The sequence below is a fragment of the Rhipicephalus sanguineus genome, chromosome 6 (assembly GCF_013339695.2).
Source record: "Rhipicephalus sanguineus isolate Rsan-2018 chromosome 6, BIME_Rsan_1.4, whole genome shotgun sequence".
NCBI lineage: Eukaryota > Metazoa > Arthropoda > Arachnida > Ixodida > Ixodidae > Rhipicephalus > Rhipicephalus sanguineus.
In genome coordinates, this window is record NC_051181.1 from 144,354,196 (window position 1) to 144,379,796 (window position 25,601).

Consider the following 25,601-nt stretch of genomic DNA (forward strand, 5'->3'; position numbering starts at 1 on the left):
TTTAGCCGCCTCGGTGGTACAGTGGTAACGGTACTCGGCCGCTGACCCGAAAGACACGGATTCGATCCCAGCCGCGGCGGTCGCATTTCGATGGAGGCGAAATATTACAGGCGCCTGTGCATTCTGCGAGTTCAGCGCACGTTAAAGAACCCCAGGTGACCGAAATCGTCAAGAGGCCTCCGCCGCGGCGTGACTCGTAATCATATCGTTTTTTTTTTTTGGGCACGAGAAATCCCAGAATCTATCATATTTATTCTTTTTGCTATTTCCTTTGCTTTAATTTCGCTGACGCAATAAAAAACTCTCTGCGCATGCTCTGAGGAATATAGCGCGAGTTTATCAATCATGAACGCAGCGCGTGCACTCACGATAGATATATGGGTTCAGGCGGGATCATTCGTCATGAAGGATAGTCAAACACTACCGCATATCGCGGTGTGCACGCGCTACCGCAATGAGTGATACGGTGCGCGCCTGTGTCATAAGACGCAGAAAGTATTCATAATACAGTCGCCAACAAAAGTGTGCGGGGCCCGGGTTCCCAAACAAATGCGAATTACTCCGTTGTTAAGGCACGGCGCTTTTAATTACCTGAATCACAGGGTACAGCAGATTCGAGAAAAGCGAACCGTTACCTTCTGAACAGTGTTCACCTTTCGCTGGGAAGGTTTGTGTTACACCATCAGGCGGGCCAAAGGAACGATATCATTAAGTACATGAGTAAACCTTGAGTAAACTTACCCGCCCGGAAGAGCTCCTGTTTTGACGCCATAGAGTAGTGGCGGCCCCGGCACTTACCAGAGGAGCGTGCGATTCGCCCAGCGTAAACGTTCGCTAAAAGCTTCTCATAGATAGTAGGACAATGCGAACACTAAGGTAAGCCAAGCGAGGAATGTTAACGCGCTTCGTCAGGAAGAGTACCTGGGCAATGTTCCTGTGGCGCTAGAGTCGCGCTGTTGGCTATGAGGGTGCTAATGGGCCTGAGGGTATAATAAACATTAAAAAAAAAAACACGTGTTCGTTATTTTTCTTTGTTTTAGCTCGCACATTTGATTGAAAACGCAGACAGAAAACTACGAGCGTATACTACATAAAAAGACGTTTCAATCGGTTCATTACAACGGTTTCCTTCACCGCACCATGCAGCGATATTTCATTAATTGCTATAGAATGGATATGTTGCGTACATTGTCACATGACTCCCACTCCCTCTCTCTCTGCAGAAAAAGAAAAACAAATGAAGATAGAACAGGTAACACGTAAAACGGCGAGAGCGCCGCACAATGCCGATAATGCGTATCGACATGCGATTCTTTTATCTCCTTGAGGCAATCGCTGCCACAGCCGTTGCCGCCGTATGCTATCGTATCTCACGAGCACCGGCTTCGCAGTAATCCACGGTGAGCTCTCGCTCCATTCAGGATTGCGAGTGCGCCGAGACAGAGAAACGCAGGCGCGCGCGTATTACTCGCTCAACGGAGTGATTACGCGGGGGGGGGGGGGGGGGGTGCTGATGATGCACGTGGTTGCATTGAAGCGATGGTGGGGGAGAAAGGCGGCGCTTCGAAACCTATCGCCTTTATCACGTGCGCCCGCGAGCGCCAATCGAGGCGGCGAGAGTTCTAGGCGTGCGACGTGACGTGACCGGCGACGCAGAGGAGAAGAGTAAGCACCGAGCGGGGACGGCCAGAAGCCGTGCCAACCGTCCGGCGTTACGGACAACCCGTCGCTTCGCGGAAGAATCAGCTACGCGCCGCGCTGAGTCGCTCTCGCTGCCGTCTTTATTTTTTTCTCGAAGTGATGCTAACGAGCGAGCTCTAGGGAAAGAAGAACAACAAAGCTACCTGTCGCGCAATGCCAGCCGCCGCGGCTGCTGATATTGCGATGGACGGCGGAATTTCCACGCTAGCCGCTGCCAGCACGGCGGCCTTCTCTTTCGAAGACCTCTCCCTGGACGAACTGGGAACAGACCTGGACTCGCTCTTCTCCAGCGACAGCGTGCAGGATGACGACAGCGCCTCGACGTCCACCACCTGCCACCAAACAAACGTCGGTACGGACGCCGCGTTGATGCAGCTTCCCGAATTCGGCATCTTCGCCGAGCCGTGCTACCCGCTCTTCTGCACCGAGCAGTCTAACGCCCAGGCGGTGTGGACTGCCACGGGCCACGACTACCACCAGAAGCCGGCGGACTTCAGCCCGGACTCGGGCTACGAGGACGCCGCCTCGCCCACGTCTTCGTCGCCGACTCCAGAAGGGTGCCTCGAGGTCGACTGGTCCGACGAGTACCCCACCGACGGTCTCGACGACTTCGTCGTGCTCGGCGTCGGCCTCAAGACGCTCATGTCCAGTCTCAGCGAAGGTGAATCGTTCTGCTTCAACTCGTTTTCGTCTTCCGCGTCTAGTCCCGCGCTGCCCGTACCTCAGCCGCAGCCAGCACCTCCGCCGCCTCCTCTGATGCGAAGGCCCAACCAGAGCTGGCTACCGCAGCGGCAACGAGCTACGGGTTCCGGGCGCAAGTCAAAGGCCGCGTCTTCCAACGGCGCGACGCCGCGGAGGCAGGCCAACCGAGCACCGCAGCCACCGGTTCCCGTCGCAGTCAGCGAGGAAGAGAAGGTATTCTGCTGCTCGTACCCGGGCTGCAGCAAGGTGTACTCCAAGAGTTCGCACCTGAAGGCCCACCTGCGGCGGCACACGGGCGAGAAGCCATTCGCGTGCCAGTGGCCCGGATGCGGCTGGCGCTTCTCGCGCTCCGACGAACTGGCGCGTCACAAGCGCTCGCATTCGGGCATCAAGCCGTACCGCTGCCAGATCTGTGACAAGCGCTTCTCTCGCTCCGACCACCTCGCCAAGCACCTCAAAGTTCACCGCAGGGACAAGGTGAACGCGGGACCACTGACCGCCGGCCGGTCACGGACATCTGCCATCGCTCGCGCCTGACCCTCCCTCCTCTCATCGCCCCATTGTCACCGTTACCTGACGTTAATACTCTTGGACCTGAAGTGAGGACGCGGCCGAGCCGCGCGTCTCTACCGTATAGTCGTCTTCGTTGCCATTCGTGCCCAGTGCCAATCTCAGGACCTCCATTATTTGCGTGGCGGATTCCCGCTGGATAGAAGACGGGTGCGCTATGTGGTGGTGCTGCCGTTACGAACCCACGAACCATATTTGTTCCTTCTTTCTTCGAGACTCCCCGCTCGTCCCAAAGGGACGCGCGGACGTGTCTAATAAAAGCGCCGTTCATATTTTTTCCTTCTGCACATTGGACTCGTGGCTTTTGTCTTCGTTGCTATAACTGTCAAGCGTACGCCGCGTATCGTTCACGTGGTTTGTCGAGGGCTCATTATCGGCGCAGTTCGGTCCTCGCGCTATCCATCCCATTAGTCACAGGGGCCCGGAATTTTCCCTCCACCACTCCGAGCGGCGGCGGCAAACTTCCGTGCGGATGCCGCTGTCTAGAACGCAATGTGTTGCGCTTGACGAGCAGCATTCGCTCATACCGCACACTCAACCAGGATATCCGGAAGCCTGGCATAATCTCGCGCGCTGCGGCCCTGACAGCGGTCATTGCTTGCTTTGACTCAGATTAGTCCCGATTGCGAAAGCTTGGTTAAGTCACCGCGCTTGTTCATTTCCATGCAATCGGCGCATTAGTTCCCTACGGTTTCTAAACGCACGCCCGACGCTCGCATCACGAACTTCTTCATTCGGAATAGAAGAAAAGATTCGAGATAAAGCTGATCTGTATTCGAAACAGTGCCTTCATGAAAACTAACGTTTCTTGCAGTTAGCGTTGCAAGCACACATAGCCCTGATCATGCGTATCCAAAACGGTTTGCTCGGTACTGATTGGAACGGCGGTACCAATGCTTTGTTTTCAGTGGTGCGAAGACCAAAGTACTGTTATTATCACGTTAGTGCAAGGCGGCTCTTTCGAGAACAGTCGTACAGTAAAGATAGCTCAATCTAGAGACTTGCACGCTCGAAATACAAGTGCATACGATTGGGGCCGTACGAGAGACGTGTGATCAAACCTATATCTTTTTTTCCCGGTTCATTTTTGTTATCGTCTTCAACGTATGTTAAAAGTGCATCTTCAACGTGTTGCGTTACTAGCGCGGACTAAAAACGTTAGGTGCTTTATCGTAACCCCTAGTTGTACCGCCTGCAAAGTGTTTTCTAGCATCGCGAACAATTGTCACGAGGTTCTTGTAAAACCAATCTTAATTATATATTCCATTGCCATCGATTATGTCTAATGCTCATCAGCACATCTTGCGCACATTTAGCCATCCCTATAAGCAAATAAGTAGGCAATTAACAGAAAATCCAGCTATTTTTATTGCGATCACGGCTGCGGACTCAATGGGGGCAAGTGGTGCTATTTTGGGCATTGTCAAATTTCGTAATAGCGGCATTTTTAGCCAATCAGAGAGGCCTTAGCAGCCCTCTGGGCCAATCAATGTTGATCAATGGCGGAATTTGACAACACAGCAAAATTTGACAATCACCAGAACAGCACCCCGGGAGAGCAATTTCATGTAAGGCCATTTAAAGACGCACCGCCTTATATTTACAGTTCAAGGCGATTTAGCACTTTTTTCTTTGTCTTTCTTTCATACACAGATTTACACATAGCACTGTCTAGACAACTCGCCTGTCAACTGTTCCGAGTGATACATCAACAATTACTCCAAAAAAAACAAAAGCGATGGCACACTACAGTTTAAGCTAAAATAAATCAATCCCTAGAGCACATGCATACAGGCGCTATTTCTTTTCTTAAGGAATTTCGCGCATAACGGACTTCGCTGCGCAGATTTAAACAGAATAGTCTCCTACGTAAGCGGCGTGTTTCGACCGTGACAGCTTTCGCTCGTGCTCGAGATTATGACGCGCAGTCTCTGCATGAGGCATGTGTACAGACAGAGTGAAAAAAAAATTACCGAATGCAATATCTGAGAAAACAGAATTATATCTTTTTTATTCTGCGAACGCGAGTTCAGCCGTAAACGTATGTATACGTAGTGTTGTAATGCTGAATGTGAGCTGATATCATCCGGACTTCTTGCCGGAAACCGCATCGCATAAAATTTTTTACCCTGCCAGTACAATTATAATGCTTCGAGAGGTTGAGCGCATTGTAAGCTTCGCATATTATTCGCCCAAAGACACACTGTCTTCGAAGCTGGCAATCGAACCCAGGACTTCCCGCTTACTGCGCCATCGTAATAAGTATATGCTACTTCCAGAGCTGCAACTCAATGAACAACAGTGAGCTAGCTGGTTTGATTCCTTCAAGCCACGTGCATAAAGCTTGACGTTCCTACTTCTCTGACGTCATTTAATGTTGCAGTTATATATACACAGAGATTGCGTACGTGATGCTTTCGCGAAGCGCATTGTATCACTTGCACTTTACAGGTTGAACGCTCATAGGGACGCTAAGTGAACGCTTAAATGCACACACGTTCCTGTGCACACACGTTCCTGCCCTTCAGGTTTGCAACATGCATGACGTTTTATATGGATCTTACAAGATGCAGTAATTACACACATCAGGCTGTCTGTCAAGCTTGGAAACCTTTCTTGCTCCCGTAAGGTTGTTAAGGAACGGTTTCAAGTGTAACAGACGCATTTACTATACGATACCTACAGCATTACATTAGCATAGTGACGTACAGATGCATGATTTCTTACGAAACGAAGCAGCTCAATACTTTACTTTTAGGAATAACTAGTTGGGTTAGATAAAGGTGTTCCAGAAAATTTTAGTACGCCAATGCATTTTTTTTTACTTTGCGGCGGTTTTTAATTCTTTCTGTCTACTATCTCTCTCTATCTCTCTCTTTCTTTCATTTTTTTTTGTCGACACACACACCGCACATGCGCACTTATTCACTATACAACTTCCGTGTAGCACTTCATTATAAAGTGTCACGTGATATAAATCACAAAACAGGGAATCATCAAAATGTCATTCCTTCCGGCAAATTATGTTGCATCGCTGGGCACCTACTACCTACATAGTCGGGTTGTCCCAAAATAATTATTTCAGAGTAGAATAATGAAAATTATTATGAGGGACGCCGTAGTGGAAGGCTTCGGAAATTTCGACCACGTGTTTGTGTGTGTGTGTGTGTGTGTGTGTGTGTGTGTGTGTGTGTGTGTGTGTGTGTGTGTGTGTGTGTGTGTGTGTGTGTGTGTGTGTGTGTGTGTGTGTGTGTGTGTGTGTGTGTGTGTGTGTGTGCGTGCGTGCGTGCGTGCGTGCGTGCGTGCGTGCGTGCGTGCGTGCGTGCGAAAAAGCGCGACACCAACAAGTGTAGACTAAATCTAAGATCTATTAACTGTGCGATTACGACGACTCACTACAGAAATGAACAATCGAGGCCCTTGACTTTATTTCAGTGAAGTCCGCACCCCCTTGGAACAAAAATGTGCAACATTGACACGCTTTTGACAGCCTATTACAACCAGTAAATGAAGAGGATACTTCTAATATTGCTTCGTCGAATAATGCCTCATAAGCATCGCATGACAACGACAAATACATTCACAATCTTAAGAGTATTGAAACGTTTGTAGCGCATATGCTTCCATAAAGACCGCTTGTTCTGCAATCGTTTATCAAAGCATGGCTGCGGAGCAAGCTGCGAGTTATCAAGACACATGTAGCAACGTTCAGCATTCAACAATTTGCGGCGGGCTGCACTTTTCGTGACACGAAAAGCAAAACAAAGAACAAATGAGAACAGGTGAGTGCATCAGCATATCGAAACGACAATGACTGACGCGAGTAACTATAGGTCGAATTGACCTCATTCTCGACGCATTTGCAAAGCTAAGCGATCTGTCATCACATAGCAGTGGTTCACGAGTATGCTTTTGCAAAGAAATAAAGTGTAATCCGGCGGCACTCTGGTGAATACTGCACTAAGAAGAAAGCGCATTAGAAATGCTACGGCTTTCAAAGAGAGTAATTTGTCTGCACACTTTGTCTGCAGTGATGCAGACTCATCGCACAGTGATGCCTGCACGCATTGGACTACACTGCGATGGGGCAATAGGCATCTTGCGCTGTTGCATTGTTACATTGCTGCAGATAAACTCAGCATCGCCGGAATTCACAGCCTAGCGAGTGGTGAAAGCAAAAAACAGAGTGACGCGATAAACATAAGGAGTGACACCTACGATCGCTTATTTATTTATTTATTTATTTATTTATTTATTTATTTATTTATTTATTTATTTATTTATTTATTTATTTATTTATTTATTTATTTATTTAAAAGCACTTGTGGGGTATTATACAAAACTGGGCCGCAGGGTAAAGGATTTGCATAAAGATTATAGAGAAAACAAAAACAATTTAACAAAATAACACAACGATTGGTGCACTGACAGGAAATCAAACTCAATAACTAAATATACACTGCAGAAGACAAGCAGCGGCGACAGTAGGTAAAATTTAAAAATCTAAAAGCGAACAAAAATGCGTAAATAACTCGCAGGAAACATCGAAGCGGTAGAAGAACATCAGGATAGTTCGCATACACGCAGAGAAAAATGCAACGGCAACAGCAATGTAGATAAGGAATTTAGTGAAGGCGGCAAATACGAAACGTTACGGGGTAATTAGGAGTGTCCCAGATATCTAAATGTGTCGAAGTGAGCCCGTTCTGCATTTATATTATTAGACCATCTTATCGAGATTAGAAACACGAGCATCACTGAGCTCGGCAAAGTCCGATGACATAACAGTCGGACGAGAGACGAGGTCCGGCTAGTTGTCGTTTGGAATGAAGCGGGATATTTTTACCATCCCTTGCGGCAGGTGTCGGCGATTTTGGGGTGATAATGGAGAACCCTGTTGGGATGACAGGTTCCTGTATTAGTAAACCAAAACACTGCGATTGTGCCCAGTGGCATAGCCAAGAAGTTTTATCAGAAGGCGGGGGGGAGGGGCATGTTATATGTGCATATATATATATATATATATATATATATATATATATATATATATATATATATATATATATATATATATATGTGTGTGTGTGTGTGTGTGTGTGTGTGTGTGTGTGTGTGTGTGTGTGTGTGTGTGTGTGTGTGTGTGTGTGTGTGTGTGTGTGTGTGTGTAATATGAACTGTAGGCGCACGTACAAAAAAAAAATACATTTATTCGACGTCGACCGGGAACTGATCTGTTTCAAAAGTGGATTTGAGAGGTACAGCCGCTGAATTTATACCCGTTCGCCCTGAGAGAGGTGCGAGGGAAGAGTTCTCTTACAACAGCAAGAAAATGGCCACTGCACCCACAGAATAAGATTATGACAGCTTCGCAATAGGGGTGCCAGGCCTGCAGGAAGTGCCGAGCTGGGCGGCCTTCTTTGTTTATTTTTATTTTACTTTCTTTCTTTCTTCCTCTGTTACTTTGTTTTTTTTTTTCATCTCTGTTTATTTCTATATTTTTCTCTCCCTTTCTGTCTTTCTTCCTTTTCTTCCTCTCTATTTCTCTCTTTGTCTTTCTTTCTATGCTACGCTTTACTCTCTCCCCTCCTGCTTTCTCTCCTCCTCACCCTGACTTTCATTTCCCGACGCCTTGCTACCCTGTACTATACAAGTCTATGCTACGCTCTGCTAGTGTGCCTGGATAGCCGAGTGGTTAGGACGCTCTCCCCGGATCGTGGGTACACAGGTTGGAATCCCGCCTCGCCAAGAATTTCTCTCTTTCTTTCACTCTCTCTCTCTCTCTGTTTCTTTCTCTTCCTTTATCTCTCTCTGTACTCGTTCGCTCACCCGTCAGAGTTATCCCAATCCGCGCCAGCGAAATCGGCAAAATTTGTTTTGCGAGCAAAGCAGAAGATGAAGAGGAGGACTGACAGGAAGAAGAGGACGAGGAGAGGGCGGGCCGATTCATGATGACGATAGTTTATGTTTGCACTACCCGGCGCACTATCCGCTCTTTAATAAAAGAAAAAAAAAGAAAAATAAAATGCTCACTTGCAGCAAGAGGTGCACGCAAAGCTCACTTGTTGCTTCGAGTGAGCAGGTGCTTTATGTCGTAAATGTCTTCGTCTCTTTCACAAAATTTATCATCGAAACTGAGCATTTTTTTCAACCAACGTACATTTCATCAAGTGTGGACCATAAGTTCAAGCTTGGTGTGAAATTTTGCCGAATTAATCTATGTAATCACTCTTTTATCCCCAAAACCAGCACAGCATGGAACCACATTCCCGCCTCCATCGCTGCAATTTTTGACGCCAACTTCAGAAGCATCACTTCAGAAACCTTAATAATTGTTGGAGTTTCACGTCCCAAAACCACGATATGATTATGAGGGACGCCGTAGTGGAGGGATCCGGAATTTCGACCACCTGGAGTTCTTTACCGTGCACCTAAATCTACGTACACGGGCTTCTATCATTTCGCTTCCATCGAAATGCGGCCGCCGCGGCCGGCATTCTAAACCACTATAACCATAACCATAACCATAACCATGCACTATACCACCGCGGCGGGTATTCAAGATACATTATTTTGTTAACTTGTATTTTCATGTATTGTATCATTGGACACTTGTATATGCATTAACCACTGCTTTCTGTAATCCCTTTCGGCTATGAAAGTATTTGTAATAAATAACATCACCATCATCATCATCAGCCTGTCTACGCCCACTGCAGGGCAAAGGCCTCTCCCATGTTCCGCCAATCAACCCGGTCCTGTGCTTTCTGCTGCCACGTTATACCTACAAACTTCTTAATCTCATCTACCCACCTAATTTTCTGTCTCCCCCTCACGCGTTTGCCATCTCTTCGAATCCAGTCAGTTACCCTTAATGACCACCGGTTATCCTGCCGACGTGCTACGTGCCCGGCCCATATCCATTCCTTCTTCTTGATTTCAGCTATGATGTCCTTAACCCCCGTTTGTTCCCTAATAATAATAATAATAATAATAATAATAATAATAATAATAATAATAATAATAATAAATAAAGTAATAAATAAATATACAGTTTCGTATTACGAAAAAGAACTAGGGCAGAAGCTCAGTTCGCATCGATAAACGATCTGTGCCAGGACGTCTTGCTGGAATAAGAAGAAGGATAACTTTTATTGAAGGAAAGGAGCTAGAGGGGTGGGGCCTCATATCCAGGGCTCCACTGGCTTGTGCCGCCAGCCGGACGTGGTCCAGAAGGACCAGTCGCACCTCCAGGTCCGCGCTAGCGAGGAGTGCCTGCCATTGCTCAAAGAGGTTTCTATTCCATACTTATGCTGTAAGCAGTTTAGGTTATTTCGTCTTTTACTGCAACACTGTGAGATGTAGTAGAGGGTCGGTGGCGAGTCGCGACACCACAGACAATTGCACCCGTACAAAGTTTGGAAAGAAGCCGACGAATACGGCGTTCTCGAGAAAGGCGTCCTGCGGCTCGGCCTAAACCACGCAGTGTTCAGGACGTGCGTGTCCAGCTGCCGAGCGCTGCATGCGGTCCACGGGAGAGAAACTTGACCTTCGCCGTTAGTCACGCATCGCCGTGTTGTGTCAGCGTCGTCCGAGCGTTCTGTTGAGCGGCGGATTGGTTGCTAGAAGTGTGCGGCGTGCATAAACTTTTACGAGAAAAATTGAACAAGATTGGCGGTATGATTCAAGCGTGGGTCGATTACAAGAAAAGACATTTGAAGGAAAAAAAAAATGCGGCAGTCCACCCTAAGCGGAGCCATAATGAGCGAAATATTTAATAGAGAGAGACAAAGGCCACATCATTGTTTTAATCATACACTTATAGGGCCTCGCGTGCCAGATCGTCGATATGATTACGAGGAACGCCGTAGTGATGAACTCCGGGCTAATTTTGACCACCTGGGGATGCACTGAAATTCCGGTACGCGTTTAGACAGCTGTCATACAGTCGCATTCACTCAAGAATAATAGTTTCTGTTCTCGTCCTAGTTGAAAAAAAAAAATCACAAGGTCCCGTACATTTGCCTAAGACGACTGAAAGGCGAAAGCCGTCTTTGTCGATAGCGTTGATCCCTCCTCGAAAGCCGTCTGCACCCAACGTGGTTTTGCACTGCCTCCAGGATTGGAGGCCTTGGAAGCTTTCGGCACTTCGCGTTGTTTTGCAGTGCCTCCGTGATCGGCGCACCTTTCACCAAGCGTCGATGTCATGTGGTGACGTCATCATGCGATGTCACGTTACGTGACGCCATGACGACGTCACAAACTTCTGCGGCCTGTGACGTCATGTTGACATCATAGGGTGACGTCATCACTTTTTGCATCACTCGTGTTGACGTCGACGCTTTGGCTTTAAAACCAGCAACTGAATGGCATAGCTATGGCCTTGAGTATAGTGTACTAGAATAATTCTAATACACTCCAGCTTTGAGTTACACTGCTCGTGGAAAGTACGTACAAAAGTGAACGATACTGCAGTAGACGCACCTCGTTCTGTAATTCCTGAAACGATACGGCAGAGTGCGTGATTGAGTTTGTCGTCGCCGTTCGTGCTTTAAGAAAATCGGGCTTTGCATTTGCGTGCCGGCCCTTGCCTTGCGCAAGCAAGCGCCCCCGCTCTTGAAAAGTGCTGCGATCACGCTACAGCTGTGTTGCTGATGCTGCAAGTGTCCTCAATAAAATGCCAAAGTAGACGTACCACTGCTACAGCACGCATCTTTTCCACGCATCTGTAAAGAAACTCGCAGGGCCCCTTAAGCATTCGCCTAAGATGACTCGAAGGCGAATTTCTTCTTTTTCTTCTCAGTCAACCCCCTTCCGAAAGCTTTCCGCACCTATCGTGGTCTTGCACTGCCTCCGGAATCTGCCCACCTGTGACCAAGCGACAATGTCGTCTGATTACGACATCATGTGACGTCACGTTATGTGTCACGTTATGATGACGTCACAAATTTTGACGATCTGCGACGTCATCGCGTGATGATGATTGTTTGCATCACTCGATCGTGTTGACGCCGCCGACGGCGAAGCGTAATCTTCGCGTTTGATAAGGCATTAAAAAATTGTGTCTTAGGGCAGTGCTTCTTACTCACTACGGCAGAAACTAACATGTTTCCAGTTTAATACAACGAAGGCAGAAACGCGTGGGTGTAAGGAACTTGCAATACAGGAAGCTCTGGCGGTAGCGTCTCAATGAATGACTAAACTTTTATTTAAGATTATTCCGGCAATGCCAATATATAGCCTCTCCAATAGAGCATACAGCAACAGACGGGTAGTACGTGGGATCATAACTGAGCGGGTCGGAACGGATTCATTGTTAAATGTTCAGCGAAAAGTCAACAGAGACGAAGAAAAGATAAAGACGTGTTTATCTTTTGAACTTGCCTAGACTTCGTCTTTCCTTCTTCAAGCGGCTTTGCGAATTGATCAAGACATCTGAAACAACCGCTCACCGTTCCGCCGCATGCAATGCACCCCCACAGGCCTCACCAAGGTGCGCATTTCTGCCCCTTGCTGGCTTCGTAAACGAGCACATTTGGTGGCGATTAATCAACCGTAACTAGTACCAGGGGCGTAGCCAAGGGGGGGGGGGGGGGTTGGGGGGGTTCACCCCCCCCCCCCCCCCGAAATTTTTTAGTTTTGCTTGCGTATATATACACGCACACATATACAAACGCACGCACACATATACAAACGCCCGCACGAACATACATAAAGTATGGTTGAACCCCCCCCCCCCCCCCCCCGAAAGAAATTTCTGGCTACGCCCCTGACTCGTACTATACCAGCGCAAGTTCCAGCGCTAACAACTCCGCGAGTCGGCTCCAGGGCTATGTTCCTTTTCCAAGATCACAAGCATTTGTAACAGTAGCTTAGTTCATATTCCGAAACACACACTTAAAGCTTCTCCATCTTTTGAAGCCGCCTATAAAGCGAGTACGACGCGTCACCATCACCTTGATTAGTTATTTCCTGTTCGCGTGTCAATCAGTCCTGATGCTACACCGGGGACATGGTTGCGCGTGCATAAAACTTCAACTCGCAAATCTCAGTTTCTTTTGTAATGTTCAATATGTGCAATCAGAGCAATGTTCAAATATTTCGACAGTGTTTGCATAGAAACTGTCGTTTAGAAGTAGGAAAAACCCGCGTAAAGCCGCACGCACTTTATTTCAATGTGATGATGCTCAAATCGTCCGACGAGTACCGTTGTGATTCAGCGCGAGGCGAAAATGCTGATGCGAGGTTCAGTGCCAGGGGAAAACCAGACTCGCCGTCTCACGATACTGCAATCTAAACCTGTAACGACAGCCTTGCTGAAGTGTTCATTGTTGAATAATCGCGCACTATATACAGCGTTTGACCCATATTCGTGGGTTTCTTTTTCTTTTTTTTTTATGGGTGCTTGCGCGGCTGTCCTCAATATGTCCTAGATTGTACTTTTTTTATCCATCATTTTTTTTTTATCAAGAACGCCAGATGAGCCTGTCATTACACATGTCACCTTCTTCTTTATCGGTCAGGGCGTGCACAATAACACGTGTTCGACACAATATGGCGTAAGCGCGAAATCATTCTACACTGATTACGTTGTACAAGATATCGTAGCGGGCAGGAAGCTGTGTCAGCGCTGCTCGACTCATTACACGCTGTCACATGTTCTCACCTACATTTCATTGAGCTGAATAGTCAAGAACAGCTTTCCTCCGAATTACTTTATTACATCAGGCAACTTCAGTTCTTTAGGGTTATAGCAGTGGAATTTTTTTTTTCCCCGCGCACGTGGCAGATTCTACTCTAACTTCTATTTAACGTGGTTTAACTTGATCCGAATTCGAAGTATAATAAAAGACTTCAAACACTAATTCGTGCTTCAAAAGTGCGGTATCGACAGTCAAGGCGAATTACGAGACATATGTAATTGATCACAAAAAAGCACGTCAACCTGCTCGGAAGGTCTTGAAGTAGAGCATTACAGTGTTATTGCACACGGTGCAAGAACGTAAAAGAAAAGTTATCTTTCAGCACACATTCAGTAGTAATCGAATTGCGAAAGAAATTTGAGAAGGCGGGTCAACACTCCTGGACACCGCCTCATTTTTCTTTTTTCTTTCTTTAACTAGAATGCAACAAAGTATGGCTACATAAAATCCGCACGGAGTTCCTTCGATTCTTCCTGCTACAAAGGGATGGATAAAAATTCTTTATTTTCATGAGGCTTTCTCCATATAGTGGGCTTCCGCAGAATTGATTAGATAAAATAAATCCTCGCGTTCAAAGTAATAATAACATTTCAGACTATTTTTTAAATTTTCTTTTTCGATGAAGGCGAACAAACGCTAGGCCGTCATCGCTTCTTATTCCATTGACATATCCCCTCGAACGCCATCGCTTCAATGTCCAGTTGAAAATGACAACAGAAATCGCCACCAGGATACCAGAAATCGCTGTTGTGATAACAAGATTTCTCTGTAGTTATAACAGGTTGCTGATGCAGCAACAGACTTTTCTGTGGTGCTACTGACATCTCCTGCCGTGACACCGGCGGCGAGTTCTGTCGAGTGTGCGTTTTTACAACAGAGATTAAGTACTGCTACAAATGTTTGTAGTACGACTAAAAAATGTGTTGTCACAACCGGTACCGCATTGTCACAACACGCATGTCCCTTAAGCAACTTAAGAACATTGTTGTACCTCTAAGCACTGGCGTAGCCAGGGGGTGGGAGGGGGGGGGGGGGGAGGAGTTAAACCCCCGCCTTCACCCCCCTGATTTTTTTTCTATTTTGCATGTGTATATACACACGCACACATGCAAACGCACGCACGCACATACATAAAGTATGGTTGAACCCCCCCCCCCCCCAAAAAAAAAAAGAAAAGAAAAATGTCCGGCTACGACACTGCACTGTAGAAAGCTGTTGACACAAACTTACGGCACCGATAGAGCCTCTCGACAGAAGACAGCCTAATAACAGCATGCGATGTCCAAAAATACACCAGAAGTTTTTTTTCGTCGTATCACGTTGCACTTTTCAACTGTGTGCGAATGCGACCACCGTCAAATAGCCTCGAGGACGGAAAACAACAACGCCCGCTCGTGAAACCGTCCGCCACTTTCAAGGTTGACAGCTTCGTAAGAGCGCAGCGGCCTGCATATTAGGTCTTTATGTCAATGTCGCACGAGGCATTTCTCGCGCGCTTGCTGCCACTACCAGCGCATTTCATCACCCCGCTCGAGGAGAACATTCAGACGTTCGTTGAAACACATCAAGCTGGGCGAGTTGGTACCATTGCATCACGAAAAGCCAGCAATGCGTCGTTTCTCTCATCTTGCACCGTGCGTTTGTGCGCTGGTTTCCCTGATGATACGCGGGTATTCGCTTTGAGCGGGACAGTTTATGGCAGGGGCCTCAAACTCACCTCAGCTAGCGGGCCGCAGTCACAAAATTTAGCCTCGCAAGGGCCGGGACAATGAGAAAGGTTGTCAAAGCGGGTGTGTCGAACGAAGTGTCACCTGCAAAGCTGTCATTTGAAAGAACGCATTTCCCGTATCTAATGTATGGATCATTTCTGAAGGGGATTCGGCGTCAGGATTCGAGAAACACATTGATACTGATCTCCAGAATTACACAAATTTGGACGCAGACTGTGAAACATGGAGATTTTGTTCCGCGGTTGTGTGTCAACACACAGTGACCGCCTGGGGTCACTGTGTTAGGGCTTACCCTAACAAAGCGTTATTAATCGCAACAGGCGAGTAAATAATGCGAGTACCATTCAGAAGTGTCACATACATTTTATTCCTTGTGAAGCCCGAGTGTATGAGACCCCTGGTTCAGAGCAACGGCTTCCCAAACTCAAGTCAGGTATTGTTCTCGCGGTGTCTTGTGCTTGCGGTTGTGCAAGAGAGCTTCGGAGACAAACGACTGCTTCTTTTATGCCACTTACACAATGTCCCTATGTACTATCGAAAAAGCGCAGCAGGGGTCCAGTGTGAACGCTTCTGAAACCGGCAGTAGCAGTAGTAGTAGTCGTTTAAATGTCACTAGCGCATAAACTCCACGGCTGATTGTCCAATAAGTGAGCTGCAGAAATAGGATTTTTTTTTACTTCAATCTGTAAAACAAATAAAACGCAACTTGAGTTCTGGTTAGTATCAAAGAATAGCTTAGGGATGCCAGCTTCTTCTTCCTTGTTTTCGAGTTACGCATGCACGTCAATTCACACGCGTTTCGGTGCCAGAACCTACAGAAGGAAGAAACACTTTTACATGGCAGCGCCCGTGAAACGAGCCCTTCCATACTTGCCCCAAAGGCTGCAAATTTGCATAGCGCCTATGCAATGCGAGAAATCTACACGTGACCTTTCGAAACAGTGTGCGCCTGGGCCTATATCGCTTCCTTCCAGAGCCTTCGATAACCTTCTGCTCACCGCCGACAACCTTTCGCGCGTATCTCCGGCAACCTTCGGGCCGCTTACGATATGCATGGTATTTACCTTCATTCTCGCAGCAGTCTAGGCACTCGCGTCGTTCGCATTCCTCGTCTTGTCTTCTATATGCCCGGTTTCACATAAGTCAACACCGTCAGTCTATTTTATCGCAAATGCAGGAAGCAAGCCTTCGAAGCAGAGAGAGAGAGAATTTATTTACAGAAAGGCAGAGAGGTCGGCCTGAGCTATAGTTTGCTCTGGCCTGCTACTCTACACTGGGGAGGGGGGACAGGGGAGCGAAAGAGTGATGAATGACGATGGTAAGGTAGGGAGATGAGAATATAGTTCGTGACGCTGGGGCAAATCTAAAGACGTGCATCCAGTCCAGTGGCTTGTAAGAAGCATCCACCACTTTGTACAAGCCGATCGACGTTACTCCGGTGAGTGCAAACTTAATACTCTCCTCTGCCGCGTTACTAGATATTAAGCCGTCCTGTACTGCATTCATCTTCCATTAGCACACCATTCTAGAAAGCTATTTAGTCAATATTATTACGGGGATGATTTATTCAGTTAAAACTGATAGAGTTAATGCTGCACAGAGCGGAGAGGATCGTAGGCAACAGGGCAACCCCAGACTCAAACCCACAACAACGTTGTCGTCTTCCTCCATTAGGTGTCATTTCAGCGCCCGTGCCTGAGTCACCTTTCCATGCCCGTGAAAATATCATGTTACACAACGTCATGTTCCACACAGTCTGGAATGTCATTGGTTATCTGCTCTACGCACGTTATGCAATGTGTTCCTGTTATGTTCAACTATAACATTAATTACAACCCTTTGCTCTCCAATCCGCACCATCTTAACGCTGCACGTACAGACAGATTCAGTGTTAAAGGCAGCACTTGCGTGCCGACCATGTCCAGAACTTGTTCTCTTGCAAAAGCAAGGGGCAATAGAGTCGCATAAGACTACTGGTGGCTGACAGTTCCGACTCCTTTCGACTTGTACAGTGCATGACCGATGTTTCCACATAAACTTGCGCTTAGGGAACGAGAAATACAGAAGGCTCAAATTCGGGTGTTCCCTTTAAAAGCGGACCGTACCGTACATATCACGTGTTGTTCCGTGGATGGCTGCGCAGTCCTGTGCAATTCCAGAACCGGGCTTCGCCACAACAAGCATCATACCGCGGGGAAGCCAACTTCGGCGAATTTTTTCTTTTAAAAAAGTCACGCCCAGACACCCCCGAAATTGCGCTGAGGTTCTTAAGCACAGGTTGTAACCTGCATTATATATCGTGTTTCACCTTACAAGAACACCGCAAATGGTTTTAGTTCAGCGCCACTTTTGCAACTGCGACATGCACCACCGAACTCAACATCATCGATCGAAATGCTGAGGCTCCCTTGCATATAGTGTACTATTTATTTCGCAACGTAGAGATGAAAAGAGACACACAATGACACTGACTAACAACTAAATGTCTATTCTCTCAAGCAGCCACGCGCATATAGTGTACTATTTATTTCGCAACGTAAATATAGTAAAGACGGAAAGGGAGCATGCGTGGAAGATAAACGAGGTAGCGTTATGGGGCCCTGTTCGCATCGATTTCTCTTTCGCTTGCCTTGCTTCGCTGCTTGGTGGATACCTCAACAGTGACGTGAGGTAAGGAACCTACCTCTGTGCGCGTGACATTGGCCGTTGTAAGCTCTTCTAGGGTGCCTACTGCAATTACAGTTGCGAAGTATCCATCACACGCCTGCAAGGAAATAAGCGCACCTACGTAGCCGCACATTTTGTTTATGCTGTTGCTGCTGCTTATCAATTACAGCTGAGTCCTTTGTAATGGGTTGGCGGCTTTCAACCAACCCCTCGTTACGCAGTTCATACAGTGTGACGCCTGGTGCAATTCGTTTCTGCCAATCAATGTTACGTCTGTTAACACGATTCCTCGCCCGACTGACGACTGTACAGGGTCGTTCTCCGAAGCAGCTTCAAGCACTGGTGTGGCTCTGTGGCAGAATACTTGACGGCCACGCAGAATGTCAGAGTTCGATTACGGCTCGAACTCCAATTTCTGTTCTTTGCAGCCGTCTGAATTGTTCGCTCAAAGACAACGCCGCATTTTCTGTGACACGGGCTCTTTAACGCCATCGCGTTAATATGAAAAATTGGTAGAAAAGTGAGTCATAAAGTGAGACAGAATGCAGACAATGTAGGTGTTATAACAGCAGATGATATATGCGCACGTGTCATAGCATGAGAAATCGTTTAGCCAGCATTAGGCGACATAAGCCTACATTAGTTAGTGGTAACGAGTGCTGGTAGTATGCAAGTAAATACGGTAGTTCAAGTCACGTGACTTAGCGAGAGAGACTGTTTAGACTGCACTGCCTTCGAGATCGACTGATATTGTTTGTCAGAAATCGGACCCCAATGCAGAATAGTAAAGGTTGGCGTAATGACATACATACATTGCGTAAGGACGTCAGCCTATAGACAGCAAAAGGAAAGAGAGAGAGAGGCCGTCCCAAACGCGGCGTAGTAGCATGACCAGCATACTTGCGGTGGTGATATAACGTTATTGAAACAGAATTCTGCCATATTGTTGGTCTGGGTCCAGAACACCTAGAACTCAGCTTGGAGACCTTGTGCCCTTGCAGCCTCAGGGGCTCGCTGGATAGCCCACATTTAGTCCTGGATATCTGAGCTGCGCAGCAAGGTCAGCCACCGCGCCCGGAGGTCCTCTGCAGAGACTGCCCCTGAGTTTGTGTGTTCCACACGCACCCACAGCATGTGCTCGATAGCGTAGCTTCTTACAGTCTGACATATTCTACATCTGTCTTTCGCGTATATATCCGGGTAACGGTGTTTCAATTGCGCTAGATTCGGGTAAGTTCTTGTTTGCAGTCCTCGTCGGTCGTAATCATTTGGATAAGTCCCAGCTCTTCCCGAACGCAGCCGTGGGGACTCGTTTCCGGGCATTTCCTACTGCGCACCACGCTGACTCTGTGTCTGACCTCCTTCCGTCACACGGCGTCGTTCGCCTGATTTACAGAGGCTCGTGCACGTACTCTACGTATGGCATAGCTCCAGTCTAATATCAGAAGCGGGGATGAACGACAAGGAAGGACCTTCAGTGGATAAACACAATGTGCCGCCAAAGGCGTTGGTGCCAAACGAATACCTGATCGCCGGAGCACGCAAGTATAGCGCACAGTCGCTCCACGCGCGGCGTCTGGCCTGGGGAGCTTGCAGCCCGCATGCATATATACGACAACGAAACCGCCTTCGGTTTCGTTGTCGACATCGTCCGTGACGGTAGGGTGAGTCAGCTTCTCTGGCCCGCTCGCGTACTCACGGCTTGATTTACAACGACGGTGATCGTGAATAGCATCTCCCTTACCCAATAACGGCCGCTTACGCTGGCCGAACGGCGTTGCGAAGAAGAAAAGGCGTATTCGCCGACTGTCTTATGTCTTAATGTCCCTAATCGCACGGCGATTTTGAATGTCAGGATATCGATCAAATAGGCACCTGTATTGAAGTGACGAAAAAATTACATTTTGTTGCGATTTCACCGTTCTGCTCGGAAACCTTGTAATGAGTGTGATTTACGGGAAAAGATCCACCGCACGTTTCAATACATCGGCTGCGAAGAAAAACAAAGGAAAACAATTGCTTTCGCCTTCGAGTCCTTCTTAGGCGAATGCATAATAAGCCCTGTGAGTTTTTTTTTTTTTTTTAACACGCACGTTGCTACAGATCGCAGCGGCTCCACAACATCGTATATCAGCCGCTGCTGCATTTAGGACGTGGCACGTTTTGCGTCTGACTTGTTTAGCCTTTGTACAGGAGAAGAAAACGCGAGCGGCCGGTTATGTGGCGACATTTGGTGGCGCAACCAGGCATACCAGACAATCACGAAGCGTGGCCTCCGCGATCTTGGGCGTGCCGGAGGACAATCGCGGAAAGCGAAGCTCAATTCCGACTGCTCTGCGATGAGGTTGAGGAGGATACGCACTGCTTGGCGGGAGGGTAACCTTTAATCGCCCGCATCTCCCTCGATACAAGGTGTTTCCCTTGAGTAACTGTGCTAGTGCTTTACTCTATTTATAGCATAACCGCCTACATAAATTAAATTAAATAAAATAAAAACTCAGCCAGTTCCACACAGTGAAAAGAGTTGTACAGCGATGCTGTATGCGCGCGAGTGTATTTAAGGAAGCTTAGTCTCATTTCGAGCATTATCATCATGGTCATTATAATTTAGAATCGTCATCAATTCATTTTTTTTTTCGTCCGCCTCGGTGGTACAGTGGTTACGGTGTTCAGCTGCTGACCCGAAGGTCGCGGGTTCAATCCCAGTCGCGGCAGTCGCATTTCGATGGAGGCGAAATGCTAGATGCCCGTGTACTGTGCGATGTCAGTACACGTTAAAGAACACCGAATGGTCGAAATTTCCGGAACCCTTCACTACGGCGTGGCTCATAAACATATCGTGGCTTTGGCACGTGAAACCCGAGATATTATTATTATTATTAAATGCGAAGCATTTCTTAGCGAACTTCTGCGACTTTGAGCGTATCTATCTAGCCGCCTACGACTTTGTGCTCTCCTGGCTGTTTCGTTAATCGGATTTATACTAAAATTGGTGTGGCATAACATGACCTTATTACGAACATAAATGACAGTTCATAACATGACAATCAAGACATGCATGTCATGAACAGCATGATTTACATTCCACGGCCTTGGGGCTCTTGTTGCCGTTCCGTTAATTTCGTATATACCAAAATTGGAATAGCGTGATAAGTGTTCATGATGAACATAATGACAGGTCGTAACGTGCAAATCGTGAAACGCATTTATTCACTGCCCCCTTTGGTCACGTGACCAGCGTGACACCGGACAGGCATGCAGACAGCGCAGACTCGACTTAGAACAGCCCTGCCGTTATAAAAATCACACCATCTCCCGCTAAAAGGGACCATGAGGCGATGCGAAGCAGCGTTTCGGCATGTCGAGCCCACGTTTCAGAGGGGGAGTGGAGAGGGGAGGTTTGTGGAGAGGGATTGCGCATGCGCAGTAAGGGTGGTCACGCCGCACACCACCGGTTTGAATTCCGCCATAAGATGCTTCGCATCTAACAGAAAAGCGTTTCAGGGTCCCTTCCAAGCAACACAGAAGCACGGCGCTACATTCAATTGAGTATACTACACCGTCGACCCCTCTACGAATCCCAGCCGTATATCTCGGCCAGCGCTGCGAAGTTTTCAGTGAGCCAGAGCACGCGGATGAATGCGCATCACTTGACGTCGGCAAATGGCTTCCCGGGAGACGATGACAGCTCGGAGAGAACCGGAAGCCGTTAGCTCGCATGAAATTTCAGAACGCGCAGTGCAAAACGTGATCTCTCCCCGAGTTTCAAAACAAGCGAGCGGATTCTTCGCGTCGGCGTCAGCGCCGAGGAAAGTTATTGTACCCGCTGTAATGCACCTAGGTGACGTGTAAGTGCGTATGCGGCAAAGCGCACATCTGAAGTCACCACTATAGCAGCACACATTTGAATGGTATGTCACCTGCAGTTATCTTACAAGGAAGCTTTAGCCTATTGAAAAGGCACATGGCAGTGGTATCTGTTCCTTAGTTAATCCCCAGAGTGATTTAAACAAAACCTGTCGCAGCAAAAAAAAAAGAAGACTTTGCGAACCTTAGAACAATATAATTTGGCCCCAACAATTTCTTAAGGTGACAAAAGCAAGTATGAGAGACTTTTAGAAAATCGAGAAGTGATGTTAATGACAGAGTTCTTTACGACGCAGAAATTCAGGCTAGTCGGCAATGGCGTAGGCCATAGGTCGGCAAACTCACTCGTGAGTCTGCTCACTCAGACTAAGATCAGGCCGTGAGTCTGAGTCTGAGTGAGTCTAGCTGAGTAATATTTTGATGAGTTTGAGTCCGAGTGAGTCTAATTGAGGAAAATATTGGTGAGGCTGAGTCCGAGTGAGTCCTAAGCACAATATATATTTCTTGAGTGAGCCTGAGTGTGCTCCTTCTATTGCCGACCTATGGTCCTATCTACTCATCTTCAACATTACTATCAGTCTTATATCAGCTTAGGTTTATACTCAAGTCTATTCAAACATATCTCAACGCACAAGCGTTCATGCGCCACCTCAATATTTATTTATCAGAGGCGTGAGTTTAGGGGGGGGGGGTGCCATGACCTCCACCCGCAAACTTTTTCACGGGAAGTTCTTGATAAAATATCTCGTGTGAGTCATGTTTCATAAAAATATGTTTACTGGATTGGAACCACTGATAACATGTATTTGAAGGTAATAATAATAATAATAATATCTGGGGTTTAACGTCCCAAAACCACGATATGATTATGAGAGACGCCGTAGTGGAGGGCTCCGGAAATTTCGACCCCAATAAAGTTTGCATCATCATCATCATCACCTGGGGTTCTTTAACGTGCACCTAAATCTAAGTACACGGGCCTCAAACATTTTCGCCTCCATCGAAAATGCAGCCGCCGCGGCCGGGATTTGATCCCGCGACCTTCGGTCAGTAGTCGAGCGCCATAATCACTAGACCACCGTGGCGGGGCGTATTTGAAGGTACAAGATCAAAAGGCATATCGCAGAGCACCGATTATCTGAGATATTGGTGCTAAAGAGCATTGACACCATGATTTAAAAAGCTAATATTACGCTAATGCACTCATGATTCCCGACTCACTCAGGCTCACTTAGACTCGGGTCAAGCCGTGAGTCTGATCGAGTCCAGCTGAGTAATAGGTTGGTGAGTTTGAGTCCGAGTGAGTCCGGTTGAGGACACTGTTGGTGAGTCTAAGTCCGGGTGAGCCCTCAGAGCAAAACATATTTCTTGAGTGAGTCTGAATGAGCTCCAATATTTTTGCCGACCTATGGCGTAGGCAGAAATTTATTCCGGTAGGGGGGCACGAGCCTGGTGTGAGAACCCTTGGCTACGCCACTGCTAGTCGGTGATAAGTGACCTTAGACATCTTACCAAACGCAAAGGAACGCTACCACAGAGAACTCTGACATCGTCCTGTCTGCAGGGAGTGTTAGTGCAGCGGCCCCGAGCGGCTTGCGTACTCAAGCTCTTGCGTTCTTTTGTACTCTCCTTGGGGGCGGTTGGTGAACAGAAGCAAGCGAGGAGGGGGGGGGGAGTAAAAAAGTAGGCAACAGCTTGGGGACCAATGCAAGCGTTCTCCGACATTAAAACTCCGTAATAGAGAGTTTTAGTGCCGGGGTCCACTAGCCGTTGGGTCAGCGCGTTCTTGCATCCTGCTGCACATCTCGCTTTCTTCTGTTCGCCAGCCCCACCCAAAAGAGTACAAAAAAAAAAAAAAACGCAAGGGGCTTGCGTACGCAAGCCTCTTGAGGTCCCCCGCATTGAAACTCTGTAAAGAAGTGTTAGACTTCGTTCGATCAGAAGCATTTCTATAACACAATTCTTTGTTGCTGTTGTTTGCTTTGGCTCGAGACGCCCTGGACACAAAACCTACTTGACAACTTAGTACACGCTTAGGAATGGAGCGTACAAAAGAAAAGCCTGAGTGACTTGACATACGCTTCGGCCGAGGTAACGTTATCTTTTCTTCTCAATTATTATAATTACTATTTTCATCAAGTATATGTAGTTACCTCCCCGAGAGCGCTGCCTGTGAAAGTAACCATTTGGAGAAAGGAGTTCTTCGAATGAGCGCGTTCGAGTGAGGCGTTGGCGGTTCAGCTTGCGTTTCGCACTGCGCTGCGATACTGACGTATCTGAGTTTCCTTATGACGGCCTCAATCAGTGGGAAAATCCCTGCACTCTATTCTTGCCTACGTCAAAGCAATGGCCGTGAGAAGGTATACACGACAGAGAGAACGTAATTGTGGATTACACTTGAGTCGAGATCGGGAGATATACTCCGTCGCGTTAGGCCGAGGCAATATTTGTCTTCATTGTACGTATCATTGTCTTCTTAGTTCGAGGCAAAAACACTTGTTCAAAACAATGTGTTCCAGGCGCTCTTAGAACCATGTCCTGTAACGGGTTACGGTGTCCATGCAATGATGATAATTTTGCGAACGATATTAACAGCAAGAGAGGCAAAAGAACTAAACAAACCAGACGTTAGAAATAACGCATAACAGGAAATAAAAATTACAAAAACAAAAATCAAGACTAGATAAATAAAAATGGCGAAAAAATAAGTAAAGTGAGAAATACGACGCGGCTGCAAATACTTTAAAAAATGCTTTTAAAATGCAACATTGTATTCACTCAATCTGTATAAAATGGCCATGGCCACTTCAATCGTGTTATAATAGGTAAGCAGCAGTGAAAATTAGCACGGCGCACCACAGCTCTATTAACTAAATCTGATTGCTGCGCAGTCGATGAATAAATATAAAGACAAAAGCAATAAAGCTAATGACATGAGCATGCGCGGATCCACAAAGGGCGGGGGGGTACACCCGGATGGCCTGACCTCTCCCCCACTGAAGTCTGTGTGCGTGCAGCTGAAGCATAATCCTTCTGCCCAGCTGCTACAGTGTCGTTAGAACGCTGACTGGAACGTCAATTATTATAGGACGTAATTATCATAGATCGTAAGTATTCATGCGATCGTCATCAATCACAAATCATGGTCATACCACCGCTTGAAAAAAAAAAAACAAGAAAACCTGGATGTGCGCCTAATACCCGAAGCAGTAGGTCAGTTCTGCTCACGCTTGCTTGTAAGGTTTAAAGTGCATTTGTCGCCTTTCTTTTCTTTCCGACCGGCAGTTCTTACTCGTAATCTTCTGCAATATCTGGCAACCCTAGTCAGCAGCCCCGACGTTTGAACGCATACTAAGGAAACCCGTGTCATGGTGTCGCTGTACTCACCTCCTTCGAGCCGATTAAGGCGGTTCGCTGCTCTAAACTACCTCGGCTTCAACGAAACAATTTCACACAAGGCAGCAGAGCACAACTTTTGTCTAAGCGCTTGTCAGAAATGCTGCCAATCCGCGGCAGCCATCTTTTGTTTACCTCAGTACCAGTGTTGCCAGCGCACGAAACCACGGAATGTAGCCTGGGATGCATTTGGTGTCCGGTTTCGTTATCTGTCCATGGTTGTCGGACCGCTGCTTACCGATTTTGGAAGATAGATCAAACGAATGTC

The 25,601-nt window shown here is 47.2% G+C and overlaps 3 protein-coding genes across 3 annotated transcripts in view; 2 read left to right on the plus strand and 1 right to left on the minus strand.

Annotated features, from left to right (window-relative positions):
* The window catches only part of LOC119396625 (uncharacterized), a 296,945-nt gene that overhangs the window by 246,824 nt on the left and 24,520 nt on the right, over positions 1-25,601 (minus strand). The window lies entirely within an intron of this gene.
* Positions 1-25,601, plus strand: part of LOC119396626 (uncharacterized) — a 272,920-nt gene that overhangs the window by 162,056 nt on the left and 85,263 nt on the right.
* LOC119396630 (transcription factor Sp8) lies at positions 1,644-3,260 on the plus strand. Its single transcript, XM_037663914.2, has one exon. The coding sequence runs from the start codon at positions 1,855-1,857 to the stop codon at positions 2,938-2,940; it is 1,086 nt and encodes a 361-aa protein (XP_037519842.1). The 5' UTR covers positions 1,644-1,854; the 3' UTR covers positions 2,941-3,260.

Bases quoted from the DNA above. Each gene is read 5' to 3' on its own strand.
- LOC119396630 (XM_037663914.2), top strand. From the start codon at position 1,855: ATGCCAGCCGCCGCGGCTGCTGATATTGCGATGGACGGCGGAATTTCC.